At 41.0% G+C, this 18390-nt stretch overlaps 1 protein-coding gene across 1 annotated transcript in view; it reads left to right on the forward strand.

Moving 5' to 3' along the window:
- Positions 1-18390, forward strand: part of FNDC3A (fibronectin type III domain containing 3A) — a 107223-nt gene that overhangs the window by 61013 nt on the left and 27820 nt on the right. The window contains exons 7-11 of the mRNA XM_074148101.1: positions 7533-7690; positions 10709-10768; positions 13152-13290; positions 13917-13970; positions 14597-14721. Of these exons, the coding sequence (XP_074004202.1) occupies positions 7533-7690; positions 10709-10768; positions 13152-13290; positions 13917-13970; positions 14597-14721 (536 nt within the window). The remainder of the gene's footprint in view (positions 1-7532; positions 7691-10708; positions 10769-13151; positions 13291-13916; positions 13971-14596; positions 14722-18390) is intronic.

The following is an 18390-nucleotide window of genomic DNA, read 5'->3' on the forward strand; positions in this document are numbered from 1 at the left end:
GTAGGTCTACATCTGATAGCACTGATTTTTATCCAGGACCTGGAATGTTATCCAGCTTTCCCACATCTCATATTTCTTCTGACAGCAAGTATCTGCAAAGTCCTACCAGCAGAGGTTTTGTTTTGCTGCCTGTTATTTCACTGCCCAGCTGTGCATCTCGTTTCCACAGATGTTAGCAAACACCTACTGCTATCACTCTGTTACATCAAGCAGTAGAGATTTGTGCAGTGGATCTGAAGGCTCCAGGCTTGCTGTAGGATGATGCCAGAAAGAATTGCAGGGAGTCATTTGCTATTAATAAAATATAAATTAATATATGTGTCTGTAAATATATAAAATATAAATAATATATATACACAAACATATTCTAGGAAAATACACGTCAAAATACCGTCACAAGAATTCTATTCTGTTCTCAATGAAGCAGGAAAGATTTTGTACTAATGCTGGTCCATTGTGTTTAAGTTTACAATAGCCTTTTTTTTTTCTTGTAACACAGCAACATACTGTTCTTTCTGTGTGGTCTCTGCTGTTCACTGTACAAAACACACCTGCTTTGGGAATGGATCAGGGCTGTGTAGCTAAAGGGACTGGTGTCTTTGACCCCTTTTGACTCGAAATGAGTCATGAGAGTCTGTCCCAACAAGGGAGCACGTGCCAAGTTTAGCCACAGACTGCATCAGAATGGATGCAGAAATGAATTTTGCTGCAAGGTAGCTTACTGCAAGGTAGTGCTGTCACTGGGGCACGCTGGACAACAGCGTTCTCAGCAGCCCTGAAATCATGAGTGCCTGCTATGCCCTTCTTAACTTCGTGAGAATGTGGATGATCCTTTCTATCCTGACTAGAAGCAGGGGGATCAATTCTCTAGATGTATGCAAAGTCCCAGTGGTCAGGGCATAGGGGATACCATCCAAGTCTGGAGCATCCGGTCAGTGGCTGCATCGCCAAGGGGAATGACAACGCTGAGCTTGCTGGGGTGGTCAAAGTGAGACTGTGAGAAGTATAAGAAGTATCAACAGGTGGTGTCTTCTGCTATGTTGCTAATGACATACGAAAAAGCAATGGAGTGCCAGTACTGTCTTGTTTTCTTTCACTTCCTTCCACCCTTTAAGCAGGCACTCTATTTACCCTCCCCACCATGTCCTGTGTGCCCACAAGTGATCTCTTTGCAGACCTCAGAAGACATCACAGGCTTCGACAGTAGTAGTCTGCTACAGACTAGACAGTGTACACAAGGCAGAAAGCCAAACTTCCAGCACTTGGAGAGGCTTATGCTTTGCAAAGGCAAGGGACTGTCAGGGCTGTAGGTGGGTGGAAGTCTAGCTGATGTTACAGCTGGGGGAGGTGTGACATGATAAGAAAAAGGGAGACTGTGTTACCTACTTGGGCCTTACAGCATCAGAAGCAACCCTCCCACAGTTTCTCCAAGGAAACATTTCCTCACCCTCCCACAAGTGAACCAGGAGATTGTGGTTTTTTGCACCCTCTGTTTATAGTTCTTATCAGAAATATGCCTGCAGGTTTTTGATTAATGTTTTGCTTGAAGCACTCACTGTAGGAGTTGTGCCATGATGCTGCTCTTGATTGATCATCTACACCCTGTTTCCTGGTTGAACTTCAGTGCTGGCACAGGCAGTACTGGACACTGGCTGTGGTGGTGGTCAGATGATTATACAGGTGCTGTCCAGTAGAGTGTCCATTACACCATATCCTGCTCCAGAAAGCCCAGAGTAGTGCTGAAGGCTGTGACCTGTCCTGGGCTGCCCTGTGCCTTAATGCTCAGGTCCAGGGCATGCACATCTAAATCAGGTGGTGGGCTCCATGGTGTGCTTTCATTCACATATCTCTTTCAGTTCTGTGCAGTATGGGGCACATCAGCTTTGGTGCCTCTAAACTCCTGTTAGTTGTTTTTATGAACATGTTCTCATTTTCTTAAACTTTTGCCTGTATGGATCCCCCATCCTTTCATACATCACAGTGTTAAGTCAAGTTGGTAATGCAGTGCTGCCACCAGGTGACCCTTCTACTTACGGAGGTCTTGAACTTTCTGTACCCAGATGTGGGTGGAGTGGTTCTGCAGATTGTACCGTGGTGAGTCCTCAGCATTTAAGCAGTCTCCACCAGTTGTCGTGTCCATTAGCCAAACAACAAAGCAAGCAGAAGAGAGGACAAGGGGACCTGAAAAGGCAAAAACAAAATGAAGAATGGAGCAGAAGGCTGAGTATTTAATAAGGAGAGGCAGTAAGAACTCAGAATTTGAGGGCTGGTTATATAGCATGTAAATCCCTTGGTTAGGGCATAACGTTTTGTGGTTCATGCATGTTCTGTGGGGCTTTTAGAACTTGATGCACCTCACTTACCAGTTAAGTACCTTGTGTCACTGTCTGAATGCAGTCCAGTTTGCACATGCTAAAACGGCTCTTTTGTTTGACCCCAATGGCATGTGTACTATAGTTAATGAGGAGACTCACTTTTGCAAGTGAAGTGCTAATGAAGACTTGCCCACCTCTTAGTTTCCTCAGTGCTAGGGCCTGACTCAAGTCTCAAGTATTGTACTCTGCTTTGCAGAAGCACACAATGCTCATAGCTGCAACCAAAATCAAATACAGCTGCTTGAATAAGCATATGAAGTAATAAGTAATGCCAGGTTTTCTGAAAAAGCCACTTCTGAGTGTGTCAGGGCACCTAAGAATAGTGGATTCTTCTATCTTAATCTTTTTTCTTCAAAAATACTATTTTCCTCCTTATATTGCAGAGATTTTTTGAATATATGCTAGTGTTTTGTACTTAAGAACTGGCAGGAATTTCTGAAACTTTAGTAAATTCTTTTCCATAATAGAGCTTTGGCTAGTGTTAAAAAAGTCAAGTATTGGGATATTACTGAACATCAAGTATAAAGAACAATATTGAATAATTGCTTTTTTAGCAATTGGTAGTTACTGTCATGTGTTTGCATTACGTGAAGCTGGAGTTTTGTGTTAAAATACTATATGCTGATGTAATCTAAGACTGCCATAATGTATATAGACAGTAGAGACAAGTTTTTTACAGGAAATCTTCATTTTAGCAATTCTTCATCTTTTAATACTTCACTTTTGTCCCTTATTAATCGTATTGTGAGGAAGAATATAGCTGGACCTAGACTTGTCTTTAAGAATGATTCTCTTAGCTGGAAGTTGAATCTGAAAAGCAGTACCAAATGTTTTATAAATGCATTGAAAAGGACTTAAATTACATTCTCTGAAGTCAGTGCTTGCAGCTGTGATTTTTTAATTTTTTTTAGCAACTGAGAATAGTTGAAAATACCCATATACCTATATGTGAATTTACTGAAAAGCTCCAGAACTTATGAAATATGTAACGTCATACAGAGTGTAGGTACAGAAGAAAAACCTTGATGTTACTCAGTCCCACCCCTACTTGCCTCTGTTCGTTTTGTCTGATTACTCCCTCCTCACATACAAGCTGTATTTCTGGGGACCCCACAGTCCCCCACCCCCATTCTCTGGGGTTGCAGAAACAAAGAAGGTAGCAGCTTCAGGTGGATTCAGGTGTATGAGGGACAGGGTTGGGCATTATTTCCAGTATTTTTACCCACCAGAGAGTTAAAACTGTTTTGCCTCTTGTTCTGTTCTTTCTGCCCATGAGCACCTTCTTGTAGGCCCTCAGGTACCTGCCTCTTAACGCTTGTTCCATAAGTATTTCACTCCCCAGTGCTCCTCAGCAGGGCTTTACTAGTTTAGGCTTGGCTTCTTGCAAGTTCTTGGTTTAATGTGAGTGTACGTCACTGGTGGGAACCCAGTGTTTTAACCTGACCACTTGGTTTATTGCAGAGCACTCGTTTTCACTGGGCAGCATCTACTGGGTCCAGTAACTTTGGTGTCGGTTGTAAATTTTCTAGTCCAACAGCAAGGTTACGTAAGATGGATACGGATTTCTGCCTCACTGCAAATGCAGGATGGAAATAACTGTTAAATGCTTCTTTCTTTCCTCCATCTTTTACATCCACCAATATCAGAGAAGGGCCTGACTTGGAACTTTCCTGATAGATTTTTTTTTTAATATCTTTTGTCTTTCATCCTGTTAGCTGTTCCCATTTCATTGAAACTTTTAACTTCTCCTGTAAATTCTGGTCAATTGTAGCTTATTTGCTAGCATATTTCTTCCTTTTCCACATACGCATATGCGTGCGTGTGTATGTATAGAGAATTTGTATAGTCTTTATACATTACAGATTTTTATGCACCATAAGGATGTGCTTAACTCCCAGCTTCTGTGTATACTTTTCACTTTGCATTTCTCATCTTGTTCGATTCCACGGACTTGCTTTTAAGCTTTGACAAATTGGCCACAGCAAAGCTTTAGCTCTTCATCATATTCTTTAGTCACGTACTCTGTTTACACAAAGTAAAACAACCAGAACAACCTACATAGTCACTGGTTTTTAGTTTGGTACATAATACTGCTCCATTGTATTACAGTTACTGTGTTAACAGTTGTCATGTATTATTTTAGAAGTGTTACGGAAGGTTTATGTGAGTTGCCCAACAAACATTGCCCTTGGGAGAGTAACTCAGGATAACAATTTTTCATGCAGTCAGTGACTTAAAGAACATTTCACCCTGTTCTCTGTTGACTCTTGTTGGTGTATACCGATATCCACTAATACTCTGGTTTTAATGTTACTAGTCAAAGTCCTGTGAGTTGTCTGTTACTCTGTAGTCTGTAACGTTGGCTTTGATCTCCCTCCTACTCTTCCGCTCTCTCTGTACTGAACAGTTGAAACCTCTCATCTTGTAATGTTCCCATAAGATGTAACACCACCTTTCACTCACACCAACCACATTACTTCTCTGGTGTAAAAGAAGATAGAATCATAGAATCATCTAGGTTGGAAAAGACCCTTGGGATCATCGAGTCCAACCATCTACCCTACTCTACAAAGTTCTTCCCTACACCATATCCCCCAACACCACATCTAAGCTACTCTTAGACGGACTAAGATGTATGAAGAGAAATGTAATCTGTCAAGTGTATAAACCAGTTTGGCATTAGTAACGTGTTAGATGGGACATTATGTTTAGTTCTAGGCAAAGCACTAAGGTAATGAAACAGCACAAGATAAGTAGAATGGTGAGAATGGTCAGAGATTTAGGTAAGTGAGGGGATACACAAATGCTAACAGTCTTCAAATACATAAGAAACAACTGGAGAACAGAAGGGAGGACCTAAAGTTCAACTCCATGGTGACTAGGACTAACAGGCTTAGCTGGTAGTAAGAGATGCTCCCTGGCCCTTAGGAAAAAAAATTTCAACTGTTAAGGTAGCTAAATGTAGGAATAGATCATCTCACAGTGGACCTACTAGTTCAGGAGCGTAGCAGGTCCTCCAGGAACCTACACTTCTTGCCTTCAGTATCCCCTGCCACTTTCTGCAACCCAGGAGGGAGGGATTAAGATTGTCTGAGAGGGAGCTTTTACCACCTCAGATGCTTTCCACAACTCCAAAGACTTTCAGAAATACTAGAATTATACTGAGGTGGTTGTAGTTAGTGTAGTTTGTGACCGCATCAAGATCATAGTGGAATTTCTCCTACCAAACCTTGAACTGTGTTTCCAAGAACTTCAGTGGGAAATCTTACTACCATTTGATCCCTTTCAGAATGTGATGTATAGTCCTGTTAGCATATAAGGGCTAAGTGACATTATTTCCAAGACATTGAAGCTCATCTTGTTTGATTTTTTTCTCCTTTCTGTTTGTCTGTTACCAGTAACTCGTCTGCTCTCTGCTTCATTCTTGAAGTTGGCCCATAGAGGTTCTGAGTTCAGTATATTATAGCAATGTAAGAGCACCTGTTGTGAAGACAGCATTTTGAATCTGATACTCTGGTAATAGATTTCCAAAAGTAATATAAAAGTCATATTGTAAAACTAGTCATTTCATATTATGAAATGTGTTTTCAATTCTCTTGTGAAATAATTGGAAATAGCAGACAGTGGAACATTTAAGCCACAGTAGCAGACATGCAGTATTAATAAGTACCCACAGATTTCTAGACTTCCTTCTGTAATGAATCCTAAAAATTTGTAATTACATGCACACACCCGTGCACTCACCTATAGAAGTATGAGCATCCCCAGCCCCTTGCAGCACGTGTGGGTTTCAAGCAGCACCACTCTTCTGGGAGTGTGGGTGCCCCTAACCCCACATCTCCTTTGGGAAACGTGGGTGCTTCAGCTGTGCCTGTTAACTGCATTATTCCCTAAAATCTGTTGTTTCCTACAATCTGCTCCTCCACAGGCCATTGAGAAAGCTCTCCACCAGGTAACATGCACCCACCTGAACTGTGGGTCGCTGCCTGGTGCACCCCAAACTGCTGTCACACCAGCTGGGGTGCAGCTACTCACAGCATCCATCAGGCCTGGGTGGAGATGGCAATGGTGGCAGGGCAATTTCTCACACTCTCAGGCCAGATTTTGATCATTGCTGTGTTCCATTCCAGCATCTTTTATCCCTGGTATGAATTTTCATGCTGCTTTTATACTTTTGAATCTGATCCCTTCTCGGTTTCAGAAGTCTCTTTGTGATTCCCCGGTTACCATATAATCCACCCGAGGGTCACCACCTTTAGCACCATGAGTCTGTTAAGGCAACCGCTTCTCAGACAGTTGGAGGTGTTTCCCAGATTTCTGTCACAGCAGCTGTTGTTATCCAGGCCTTTCTGCAAAGGGTGGGCTGTGCAGGCAGGCACCACCACAGGAATTCTTCAGGATGTTGCCCAGATATATATACATGTGTGTGTTTGTATGTATAGGTATATGTGCACGGACCTTGTGAGCATGCCTTCATCACAAGGGCCTGGGCTCAAAGTACGTTATGTGTTGTAATACTCTGTTCCCTAACAGAGTACTAGATTACACCCTCAGGTAGTTGTATCCCTATTAATATCCTGATCAAACCCCATTTGCTGGGGTAGTTCACCACATGGGTTCTAATCTAATGGGAGAGTCTACTTGTCACAGTCATAATTAGATGCCCAGAGCAGTTTCTTTATGTACCTGCTAAGGTAATGCCAGTCATTTCGGAGAAATTCCTGAGCTTCTATATATTTCATATGAAAACAAGTCAGCAAGAAGGTATTAAGAAAATTATAGTACTGATCATATGAAAAAAAGTCTGAAACATTGCCGTTTAATAAAAGGACTGATTCACAATATATGCTTGCCATCTCTTGTGCTTCATAAATGATGCAGTCGTTTTTATGTAGCCCACTAGGTGGCATTTGTTACTTAGAAATTTGTTTGCACTCAGCCCTACACCCTCAGATGGCAGTTTTCTTACGACATTTCTCAGATTTCCAGCTTGATTTCATTTATAAAAACTAACTAGTAGCTATTAGATCAGTATAAATACTCTGATATGATAGTGCTATATGATTTTCTTCTCTTTTATTTGGTCCTATGTGACAAAGCAGCATTTATGTACAATAGCATTTAAATGGCAGAGGTCTCAAAATTGTATTTCTACAGGTATCAGACATTCAGGCAAGAACAGCACTGCTTATGTGGTCCCCTCCATCCAGTGATACCAGAGAAGACGCTGACAAGAATGACATACCAGATGTTTATACTTACGAAGTAATGATATCAAATACTGGAAAAGATGGAAAGTACAAAACCGTATACATGTAGGTGTTCATTATTTTTATTTAATTGCTGTTGCGTTGAATTATGTGGCTTAGAACCTCATTAAAAATCTGTCTGTTGTCCAGAGTAATTAGCAGTTTTCTGCAACTTCTGTTTTGAAAGAAACTACTTTTTTCAGTAGAATCGGGTTTGTTTTATTACTAAAGTTTGTACCCTCAATTAGAAATTAAAGACTTTGTACTTAGATATTGGAAGCATGTTTTGATATCACTTAGCTATATTTCAGCCAGCCGCACTAGAAACAATGGGTTCTCAATTGGTGAGAAATACAAGTAGTGAGAAATACAAATTGTATTTGTAGATATTTACTTCAGCACATGCTTGTGCTCCCAGCAAGATTATCCCTCACTTCTCTGAAAGTGCTCTTGGTAAGAGTCCAAATGCCACTACAGTTAAGAATAACAAAAAGGGGTTTTTTTGGTATGTAAACAGTAAAAGGAAGATGAGGGGTAATGTGGGCCCACTGATGAATGAGATGGGCACCCTAGTGGTGGAAGACACGGAGAAAGCAGAGTTGCTGAATGCCTTCTTTTCTTCAGTCTTCACTGCTAAGGCTGTCCCTCATGAATCTCTGGCCTTGGAGGCAAGGGGGAGGGTATGGAGAGAGGAAGTTTTTCCTCCAGTAGAGGAGGACCAGGTTCGGGACCACTTGGCCAAACTGGACATTCATAAGTCCATGGGCCCTGATGGGATGCACCCACGAGTGCCGAGGGAGCTGGCAGATGTTATCGCTGGGCCGCTCTCTATCATCTTTGAAAGGTCATGGAGAACAGGAGAGGTGCCTGAAGACTGGAGGAAGGCCAACATCACTCCAGTCTTCAAAAAGGGCAAGAAGGAGGACCCTGGGAACTACAGACCAGTTAGTCTCACCTCCATCCCTGGGAAGGTAATGGAGAGACTCATTCTAGATGTCATCTCCAAACAAGTTGAAGAGCGGGGGGTTATTGGAAGTTGGCAACATGGGTTTACCAAGGGTAAATCATGTTTGACCAATCTGATAGCTTTTTACGATGCTATAACTGGTTGGTTGGATGAGGGGAGGGCAGCAGATGTCATCTACCTTGACTTCAGCAAGGCTTTTGACACAGTCTCCCATAGCATCCTCATTGGGAAACTAAGGAAGTGTGGGCTGGATGAGGGGACAGTGAGGTGGATTGAGAACTGGCTGTGTGACAGGACCCAAAGGGTAATGATTAATGGAGAAGGAGCAGGTTCAAGCTGGAGGCCTGTAACCAGTGGTGTCCCCCAGGGGTCAGTACTTGGTCCAGTCCTGTTCAACATATTCATCAGCGATCTGGACGAGGGGACCGAGTGTATCCTCAGCAAGTTTGCTGATGATACCAAACTGGGAGGGGTGGCTGACACCCCGGAGGGCCGTGCTGCCATCCAGCGAGACCTGGACAGGCTGGAGAGCTGGGGAAGGAAGAACCTCATGAGGTTCAACAGGGAAAAGTGTAGGGTCCTGCACCTGGGGAAGAAGAATGTTAGGCACTAGTACAGGTTAGGTGTGGACCTGCTGGAGTCAAGTTCTGAAGAGAAAGATCTGGGGATCCTGGTAGACAGAAAAATGACAATGAGCAAGCAGTGTGCTCATGTGGCCAGGAAGGCCAATGGAATCCTGGGCTGCATAGGGAAGAGTGTGGCTAGTAGGTCGAGGGAAGTCATTCTCCCCCTCTGCTCTGCACTGGTGAGGCCACAACTGGAATACTGCATCCAGTTCTGGGCTCCCCAATTCAAGAGGGATAGGGAACTACTGGAAAGAGTCCAGCGAAGGGCAACAAGGATGATTCAAGGATTGGAGCATCTCCCTTATGAAGAAAGGCTGAGAGAGCTGGGACTCTTTAGCCTGGAGAAGAGAAGGCTGAGGGGAGACCTTATCAATGCTTATAAGTATCTGAAGGGTGGGTTGAAGGAGGAGGGAGCCAGACTCTTTTCAGTGGTTGCCAGTGAGAGGACGAGGGGCAATGGGCACAAGGTGGAACATAGGAGGTTCCACTCAAATATGAGAAAAAAACTTCTTCATGATGAGGGTGACAGAGCCCTGGAACAGGCTGCCCAGGGAGGTTGTGGAGTCCCCCTTCTTTGGAGATTTTCAAGACCTGCCTGGCTGCAGTTCTGAGTAACATGCTCTGACATGCTCTGGGCAATCCTGCTTCAGCAGGGGAGTTGGACTAGATGATCTTTATGGTCCCTTCCAACTCTAAAAATTCAGTGAAATTCAGTGAAGAGACAGTCTTAAGATATGAAATAAAGTAAGTAGATTCACACAGAATATGACTCTAGCAACAGCAAAACAAATAAAACTCTTTGTTTGTTTCATTCCTAATACAATGGTTTTCAATAGGTTTTTTGCAGCTTGGAAAAATAAACAGAAAATTTACCATTAAGGGTGTAGAGTTCTAATAATTATAAATCTTTGTATTTAGCTAGTTTATCTTAGACACCTTTCATGGATTTTTTAAGAAGCAGTATGTGAATCACAAGTTGGATATCCCTAGAAGCTTAGAGGAAGATAAATGAACTTTGCTAACATAAGCTGATGTCAGTAATATCAGACTAATAGATGTCACTGTTTACTGGGCTCTAATAAGTAGGTATATGCAGTCATTTACAGTTTGAGATAATTGTTTTTGCAAGGCTGAACTGAGCTTCGAAAGGCCCCAGTACTTTGATGTTTTTTGTGTAATAAAATACAAGCGTACACATGCAGCTGATCATACTGAGTAAAGAGGAAAATAATTACTCTTAAAAAACCCCAAACAAACAGAACAACAAAAAACCCCTTAAAACCAGCAGGGCAAAACAACAGGAAATGAATGTGAGAAGCCCCTAAAATTCAAAGATAAATGCATTTTCATTTTACTGTATTTAGCAGCAGAAACAGTTAGCAGATATACTTCTTAGAAGGAGTGTTAGGTGGATGAATTAGATGATGTGTGTCTTTTTAAATGTATGGGGTTCTGAAACAGTCTCTTAAACCAAATCATATCTCTTTCCAGTGGAGAAGAAAACAAAGTTACTGTAAATGATCTCAGACCAGCAACTGATTACCATGCAAAGTGAGTATCTCCTTCTCTATTCATTAAATTCAATGGAAATGTTTTTAAAGTTTCATTGGATCTGTGTATTTATATAAGTCTTCAGAGATTCTTTACCACATCTGACCCTCCTTTGAATCAAAGAAGATCAGCGTTTTTGGCTTAGCTGATCACTCAGTCTGTTTTGGAAAACAGAAAATTGTTGCACCCTTGTACAACCCATGCTTTTTACTTCTTATGTCATGCCAGAACAGTGACATTTTTCTGTCCTTTGAGCCAGGCAGAGATGCTGCTTGCTTTCTCTGTTTCCCAGAGGCAGCAGAGGGAGGTACCTTGCAGAGGAACATGTTCACTGCTGGCCACCTGAAGGTCAGGTTATGCTGCTTTCACTTTGCTTCAACAGACCACTGAATCTGACCCTGTGTGCATTACTAATTATGCCCCTAGCTCAACGTAATTTCTAGCAGAAATTACTAATCTAACTTCTAGCAGAAATTGCTGCTTCATTGTGCCCTACTGAAGAAGTAGCATAGGATCAGAAAGATGTTGTTAGGTGTTCTCCTTCCCTTCTTTTTGACATATTGGAGGGTTGTCTTATTTTTTGGTTTAAAAAAAACAGCAGTATGAATACAGCAGTTTAGAAATACATAACATGGTGAAGGCCACCTTAAAAGTACTGCCTTTTCATGAAATAATTCCAAATGGAGAGTGCAACTTCAGAAATGACTGAATGTGCAGCATGTGAGCAATTTGCCTCTCTTGACTGTGGAGAACCCCAGGTCTCCTGCATACTGACCAGGGAACCAATTTAGAGTCAGTTGGTAGAAAGCCCAGGGAACAGAAGTGTGTCAGAGTAAGGATCCAACTCAGAAATATTGTGCCTCTTTCCACATGAGCTTTAGAACATGAGCAGTAGGGAGGAAGAGGAGGAGGATTTCTGTTGTGTAAGTCTTCTGGTTAGGATTTGCTCAAATGGGAGAACTACATTCCTAGTCCTCAGCGTGAGGGGGTCTGTATCTCCGACTGCTGTTTTCCAGGGTATTGTCCTGGTTACAAAACTGGAAGCAAAAGAGGGTTGGTCTGTTCTTCATCACACACCTCATTTAATTTGGGCCACTGTATGGCGCCTGCAGCATGGGTTCAGGATGAACGATAAATTGACTCAAAGCTCTTCATACGCTAGCGGTTTCCCTGTGATTTTGTTCCTATTTTTTAGTAGTGTCTATTCACTTTACCCAACAATGTTTAAGTTGAAAACACATGGAGCGTAAGGGTCAGAGCCTAGGAATTTTTTTTCCTGTGTAAGTCCTTTTTTATCAAGCTATATTCAGGTTCGTTCTTGCTTAATTCTGGTCATTTTAGAGAATGCATGCAAATATATGACTTAGCCATCTAAGCCCTTCCTCAACTAGGAGTTAAGCAGAATTCTGCCAGTGCGAACGCTGCCCAAAATCAGTGAAGACCAGAAAGGCTGAACTATGAAGATAAGTGACAAATTACATATTTGCAACTGTATGCAAGCACAAACAACTTTGTGTGCAACATTAGTCACTGTTCAAATGTCTCTCCCTGTTCATGAAATCGAGGAAGCCGCATTTCCTGTGACTTGCTGTTCACGCAACAAGAACATAAAAAGACTTTTACATCTTCATAAGCAGGCAACACAAGTCTTACACCAGTGGTCAGAGGAAATGTTTGGGGGAGGGAGGGGTTGGTTTTCCTTTCTAAGGAACAGGTTAATCAGAAGAAAGTAATGTGCACGTTCACCCAAGGAGGAGACAAGGCACAGCTACACAGCCAAGGCAGGGGGGAGGGAGAGTGCAGGGGGAGGCCAGATAATAATCCTGTACTTAATATTGGAGAAAAGCTATTAGAAAAACAAACCATATCTCTTTGAGACAGAAGCAACAGCTCACTCTTCCAAAGAACATGGAGAGTTAATTCATAGCCTTCCTAAAGGAAAGGGCAGGGTGAACAGACTCAGCAAGGTCTTGGAGTGCAGAAGGTACTCTGAAAATTTATCAACAGCTTCATTGTGCTCATCTGACGAAAGCACTTGTGGAAGAATTATTCATAATATCAATTAATATGTCTACAACAGATAATGAGCCTGCAAGATGTTACCATTATTTCCCAACCAAAGTACAGCAAATAACAGACAGATTTCAAATGTAGTTGTGAGACTAAAGCTGACTGATGATAATGATATACATCCAAAGTCAAGGACTCTTTTCTTTTGCATTACTTTATTGACCAAGATGCTTCCATCAGTTATTTATTTATAACAGTGCTATTTTAATAATGAGGTGGCAAGGCAGTAACTTCAGTCTGAATACTCAGTTTTCTTTGGAAACTGTATATATAGATTTTGAAGTAAAACATTACTGGCTTTTTTCCACTTAAGAGTCCAAGTAGAATGCAACTGCATAAAGGGGAGCCCTTCAGAAGCGGAGAGTTTTACCACAACGAGTTGTGAACCTGATACTCCAAATCTGCCCAGGATAACTAATCGGACCAAAAATTCTCTTACTCTGCAGTGGAAGGTAAGAATTGTTTTAAAACCTTTGAAATAAATATTTTAAACTCTTCAGAATTGTTTTGGATTTCTCAATAAAACGCCAGTTCGTTGAAATAGAAAATTTTTGTCAAACATAATAATTTCAGTCACCATTCTGTAACTGGAAATACATGTACTGAGTTAAATGTGGACTTCAGTAAAAAGAAGATGATTCCCAGAAAAGCAAGGAGCCTTTGTAGATGAAGTTACTGAGTTTGAGTGAGAAACAGTGGCTTGAGCGCTGTACTGTGGAACCGATTCCTACCTCCGTTATTGAACACAGGCTTGTTAGTGCAAAGCAAATGAAGTGGTCTGGAAAGACTGAGATTTGAGCAGAGCTGCAGTCTGTCTGCTCAGAAAAATACTGTAGAATTTTACAGTGCTGCCAGAATACTTTTCAAGGTCTAAATTAAAAACCAAAACCATAAACATGATACAAGAGACTGAACAGAGACTGAACTAGGACTGTCCTGGCAAGTGAAACAGTCATATAAGGGGAGCATCATTTGCTCTCTCCACTGGCCTTGTCATGATTTAACCTATACAAGCATTTTTTCCCTAGGCGGTCTTGTATCCAGTTGGAGCTCTAATTTTCTTCTTTTCCTGTTGCAGGCATCTTGTGATAATGGTTCTAAAATCCACAGTTACCTTTTAGAATGGGATGAAGTAAGCAAGTTATTCTATTTTATTTTGAATTTTGTAGTTTTTTAAAAAGTGGTTGTGTGTGACTGTGCATATCAAGTTGTGTGAAAATTAAGACTTCTGTCTAGAGGCATGTCACAAATATGTAATTCCTGAAGCTATTATGAAAATACGGTTGTTACCCAAATTTTTTCTTGGGGAATATAAAATAATAGGGTCTTAATTACATGATTCTGCCACTCTTAGTAGTGGCTTTATCACTTGTAGTCCAATACTTCTTTCAAGAACTGACACTTAAGGAGCATTTTCCTGTAATCATCTTTCTTTTGTAAAAAGGGGTAGGTGGATCTACTATCCACCAGCAAGCATTTTCCAGTCCCTTCCTGGACAGCTGTCCTGAGATGGCAGAGCTGCAGAAGCTTCATGACTTTTTTCTTCCAACCCTGTGGAGCTGGGAAATGAAAATGAAGGAAAAAAGCCTCTAATTCAATATGTATATAAAGTTTCATATACTACTACCTCACTATATGGGAGACTCTTCAGTTATGTTTCATTTCAAGCAATGAGTTTACTTCACATTTGTGTGTTACTTTAATTGATGGATGCATATATAACAGGGTGAAAAATGTGATTAACTTATTCCTTTTTAGGGAAAAGGAAATGGAGAGTTTTGCCAGTGTTATTACGGTCAACAGAAGCAGTACAGGATTACTAAACTATCACCAGCAATGGGGTACACCTTCAGGCTAGCAGCCAAAAATGACATGGGAATGAGGTAAATATTACTATTATATACATAAATATGGAAAGTATATATATGCATATGTGTGCTTATTTAGGAAAAACATTTGATGTCATTTAAAGAAACAAGTCTTTTGTCCAACTGGGATGAAATAGAGTACTGAATATAGAGTAGTTCAGTTGGAAGGGACCTACAATTATCATCTAGTCCAACTGCATAGTTAATTCATGGTATGTGATTGGATTATTCGGTTTGCAGATTACCTGTGTACTATGAACCACTTGACACTTGAGAGGAGGTTGGACAAGATGACCTTCAGAGATCCCTTCCAACCTCAGCTACTCTGTGATTCCCAGCATAATGTGTTTTGTCCAGGCATGGTATGGTTACATACTACAACCACTACATTACATCCATACTTACAATATAAATGCTACAAATCCCAGCCCCTCTGAGAAGCAGATAGTACAGCCACTTCTGCTGGACTTAGCCTTATTTCCTGAACAGCCTGCCCAGACATTTGTATAAGATGCTTCTAGGATGGGGAGTACAAGCATGGCACAGACAACCCAGCTGCTCTCACATGAAATCAGCGCAGGCTGTGCTGGTTTTTAGCTTCAGAGTTTGTAGACCTACACTGACCACTGAAGTTGCTATCTTGGACACATTTCCTACTGCGCTTACTTGCAATAGAATTTTTGGCTAAGCACTTTATTGTAGAGATTCACACATTCAGTGCAATTGTGACTTTTGGGCCTGATGTAATAAACACTTGGCACTAAAATTCTGGGGATCGTGCTAAAAGATAAGCGACTCAGCCAAAGGGCCAGAATTGAGTAGTTTAAATGCTGCGGTGCTTGTGCTGCTGCTGTGTTGACCAAAGGGTAGCTCTTACCATGCTCTCCGCTGCTCTTGGTTCCAGGGAGGTTTGACGTGGTGCTAGATCTAAGGTAGCTCCTGAAGCTGTTGTGGCAATTTTCCAGGGCTTATCAACCCTCCTTAAATTCAGAGTTTTAATGATGACAGTATAAAGAGGTGTCAGTAATTCTGCTGGAGCAGGAAGTCTGGCAGAACCCCCACTGGCACCTGCAGGTGTGTCTGTATTGTGCTCTTTGCCATGTCCCATTATTCAGATATGTCCCTTTATCTAAGGTGCCTATTAGTCTCTTGTTATCCTGCAAAATGACATAATATGACATTACCATATCACTGAATTCTCTTGAAGTTCTAGAGCTTATTATGAATGTTTAGGATAAGTGGTTCTTACTTTCAGTTGCTGCTTTTCAGAAGTTATAGAGCACCAAACTTTGTTTTGAATTTTTGAATGAATGACATCTGACTTCAGTAGAGACTATAAGTAAGAACTTGGAAAAAAAAGCCAAACCAAAATTACTGTTTTCTGAAGTTATGCTTGCACTACTGGGTGCAGTAGTTCTTGGGAATGCTTCTTGGTCTTCAGGCAAAGCAAATAAACCTGGCTAATAGTCACACTATCAGGGCTCATTATCTCTAGAGCAAACTGCTGGTGTCCACACTACCTAGCAGCAGTTGGACTTTGAGGTCCTATGTGGCATAAAGACAGGGCTTCTCTAGCCATCAGCCTAAAGTAGCTATTTTGTATTTGTTTTTTTAATTCAGTGATTGAAATATTATTATGAGCATTGTGCTGCAGCTCACCAGAGTGGCGTTTTTATAGCATGAAATAGAGGGTGTGTGTTGTGTGTCCTTCAGCTGGCACAAGAAGGTGCTTGAGGGAACAATGCCTGCTTGGACAGTGTTGAACGACAGCGGAAGGAACAGGGAGTCAGACCTGGGGTTGTAATTCATGCTGGGCAGAAGAAATCTTCTGCAGACTGTTAACATGTGAAAACTACAGCTGGCTCGGAAGATCTGAGAAGTGTGTTGGGAGGCTTTGGAGAGTACTCAGGGAATGCCTTACATGTAGTCCCTCTTCCTGTGTCCCTCCTTAGGCACCTGCTTTGGGCCACCGTCAGAAGACAGTGTAGTGGGCTAGAATGACTTTTGGTGTGCTCCAACACAGTCTTTATTATATTACTGCCTTCTGGACGATGTTTCTGGAATGAATTATTCTCCGAGTTGCTCCTGGACTTTGTCTTGATGAGATTTAGTTGGAACTGCTCAAGAAAAATAAAGACAGGGAGTGAGCTGGCAGTTAAGCAGGGTCCAGTGCTCGGGGCTCCCTTCCTGCTCCCCTTTTATGTCTGAGTGTAAATGTACCCTCTAGGAATACTACACATATTACAGATTGCTGCAGCGTAAGCTGGTAGAAGGCACTGATCAGTTAAGTACCCTTCTTAAACTAATCACGCCAAATAGATTTTTAAATCAATATTTCATAGCCTTGTAAAGATGCACTTTATTGTCTTCATGGTATTATTTAATTAAGAAGTCTCTTGAAATAATATTTATTAGGGTAGACTGCCTGATTATTCTTTATGAAGAATGTTGAGAACCATAGGTTATCTGGAGACAGAATTTTGTCTAAATGATTTTACCAACAAGAACAGATATTTTATCTTTGAGTTATTCATATTTTTAAATTTAATTCTAACCACACATGAAAAAGTGGCTAAAGAAAACTGGAAAACTAAAATCTATTTAAAAGATAGTATTATTGTACTTCTAAGTGAATTGTTAAGAGTCATTCAGATGTGGGTGTCACTGGAACTCTTAGTTGGTTTCAGTGTATTTTGGAGTAGTTCAATCAAGTAAAGAGATTAAATCTGTTTAAGGTGTGGGAGTCTTTACCTTATATCTGCTTGTAAGGTGAATCCTTCAATAGTTTGTTGTGAATAGAGACAGGCTTAGTATTTGAGTATTTGTCTAGCCTCTCTTAATGCTTTCTGTAGCCTGCCTATACAATACTGAAATTTTTTTAGTAGAAACATTGTATGTATCACACCATCTTCATTTCAGAGATTTCCTTTCTTGTGACTTTTTGCAAGAAAAAGTCCCCCCAGATTTAAGAAGTTTTCTCATTTTGCACTTTTTCTCTTCTTGCTTCACAATCTGTTTCACAGTCTGCATGTCCACACAAACTGTATGTCTGCTTTGGGTGCTTATCAACACTCTTGATAATGTGTTGTCTGTAAGGTATTATTATTGTTGTTATTATTATTACTACTATTATTGTTGCCAAAAAGACTTTAGAGCAGACCAAAATTTACAACTTGGCCATTATTATAATGTAGGTTGAGTAAGAGAGGAAGTGAAGTTGAGGTATCTTTATATTGAGATTTTTCGGGAAAGTTAGGTTCCAACACACAAGATATTTAACTGGTACAGTTGTTTAAGCCATACGGAAACTTTTATTTTCAGGGCTTCCTGATGCTCACTTAGTTAATGCCTAGCTTTTAGATTAAAATGACATCTCTGATGCTAGTTTCATATGGTTGAAAGAATTAGAGTAGCTCTGAGCCTGTACATGTTCCTTCAGATCTGATGTAGAAGCAGCAGATGCCAGCAGAGAACAGGTGGGGTTTTCTTAGTCTAGCTGGATACATGTCAGACCATCTGTGCAAGCGTAGTACCCATTTACTGGATTTTGCATCCCTCTGTTTCACAGTAGGTCTTTTTTTGTAACTTACTTGTATTTTCACTTCAAGGCATTTCTAAGTGTCATCAGATAAGGTTAACAGTTGCGTTAGGAGATTCACTGGTGTGCACTCTACTTCATTTGTT

Source organism: Numenius arquata, chromosome 1 (assembly GCF_964106895.1).
Source record: "Numenius arquata chromosome 1, bNumArq3.hap1.1, whole genome shotgun sequence".
In the NCBI taxonomy this organism is placed as follows: domain Eukaryota; kingdom Metazoa; phylum Chordata; class Aves; order Charadriiformes; family Scolopacidae; genus Numenius; species Numenius arquata.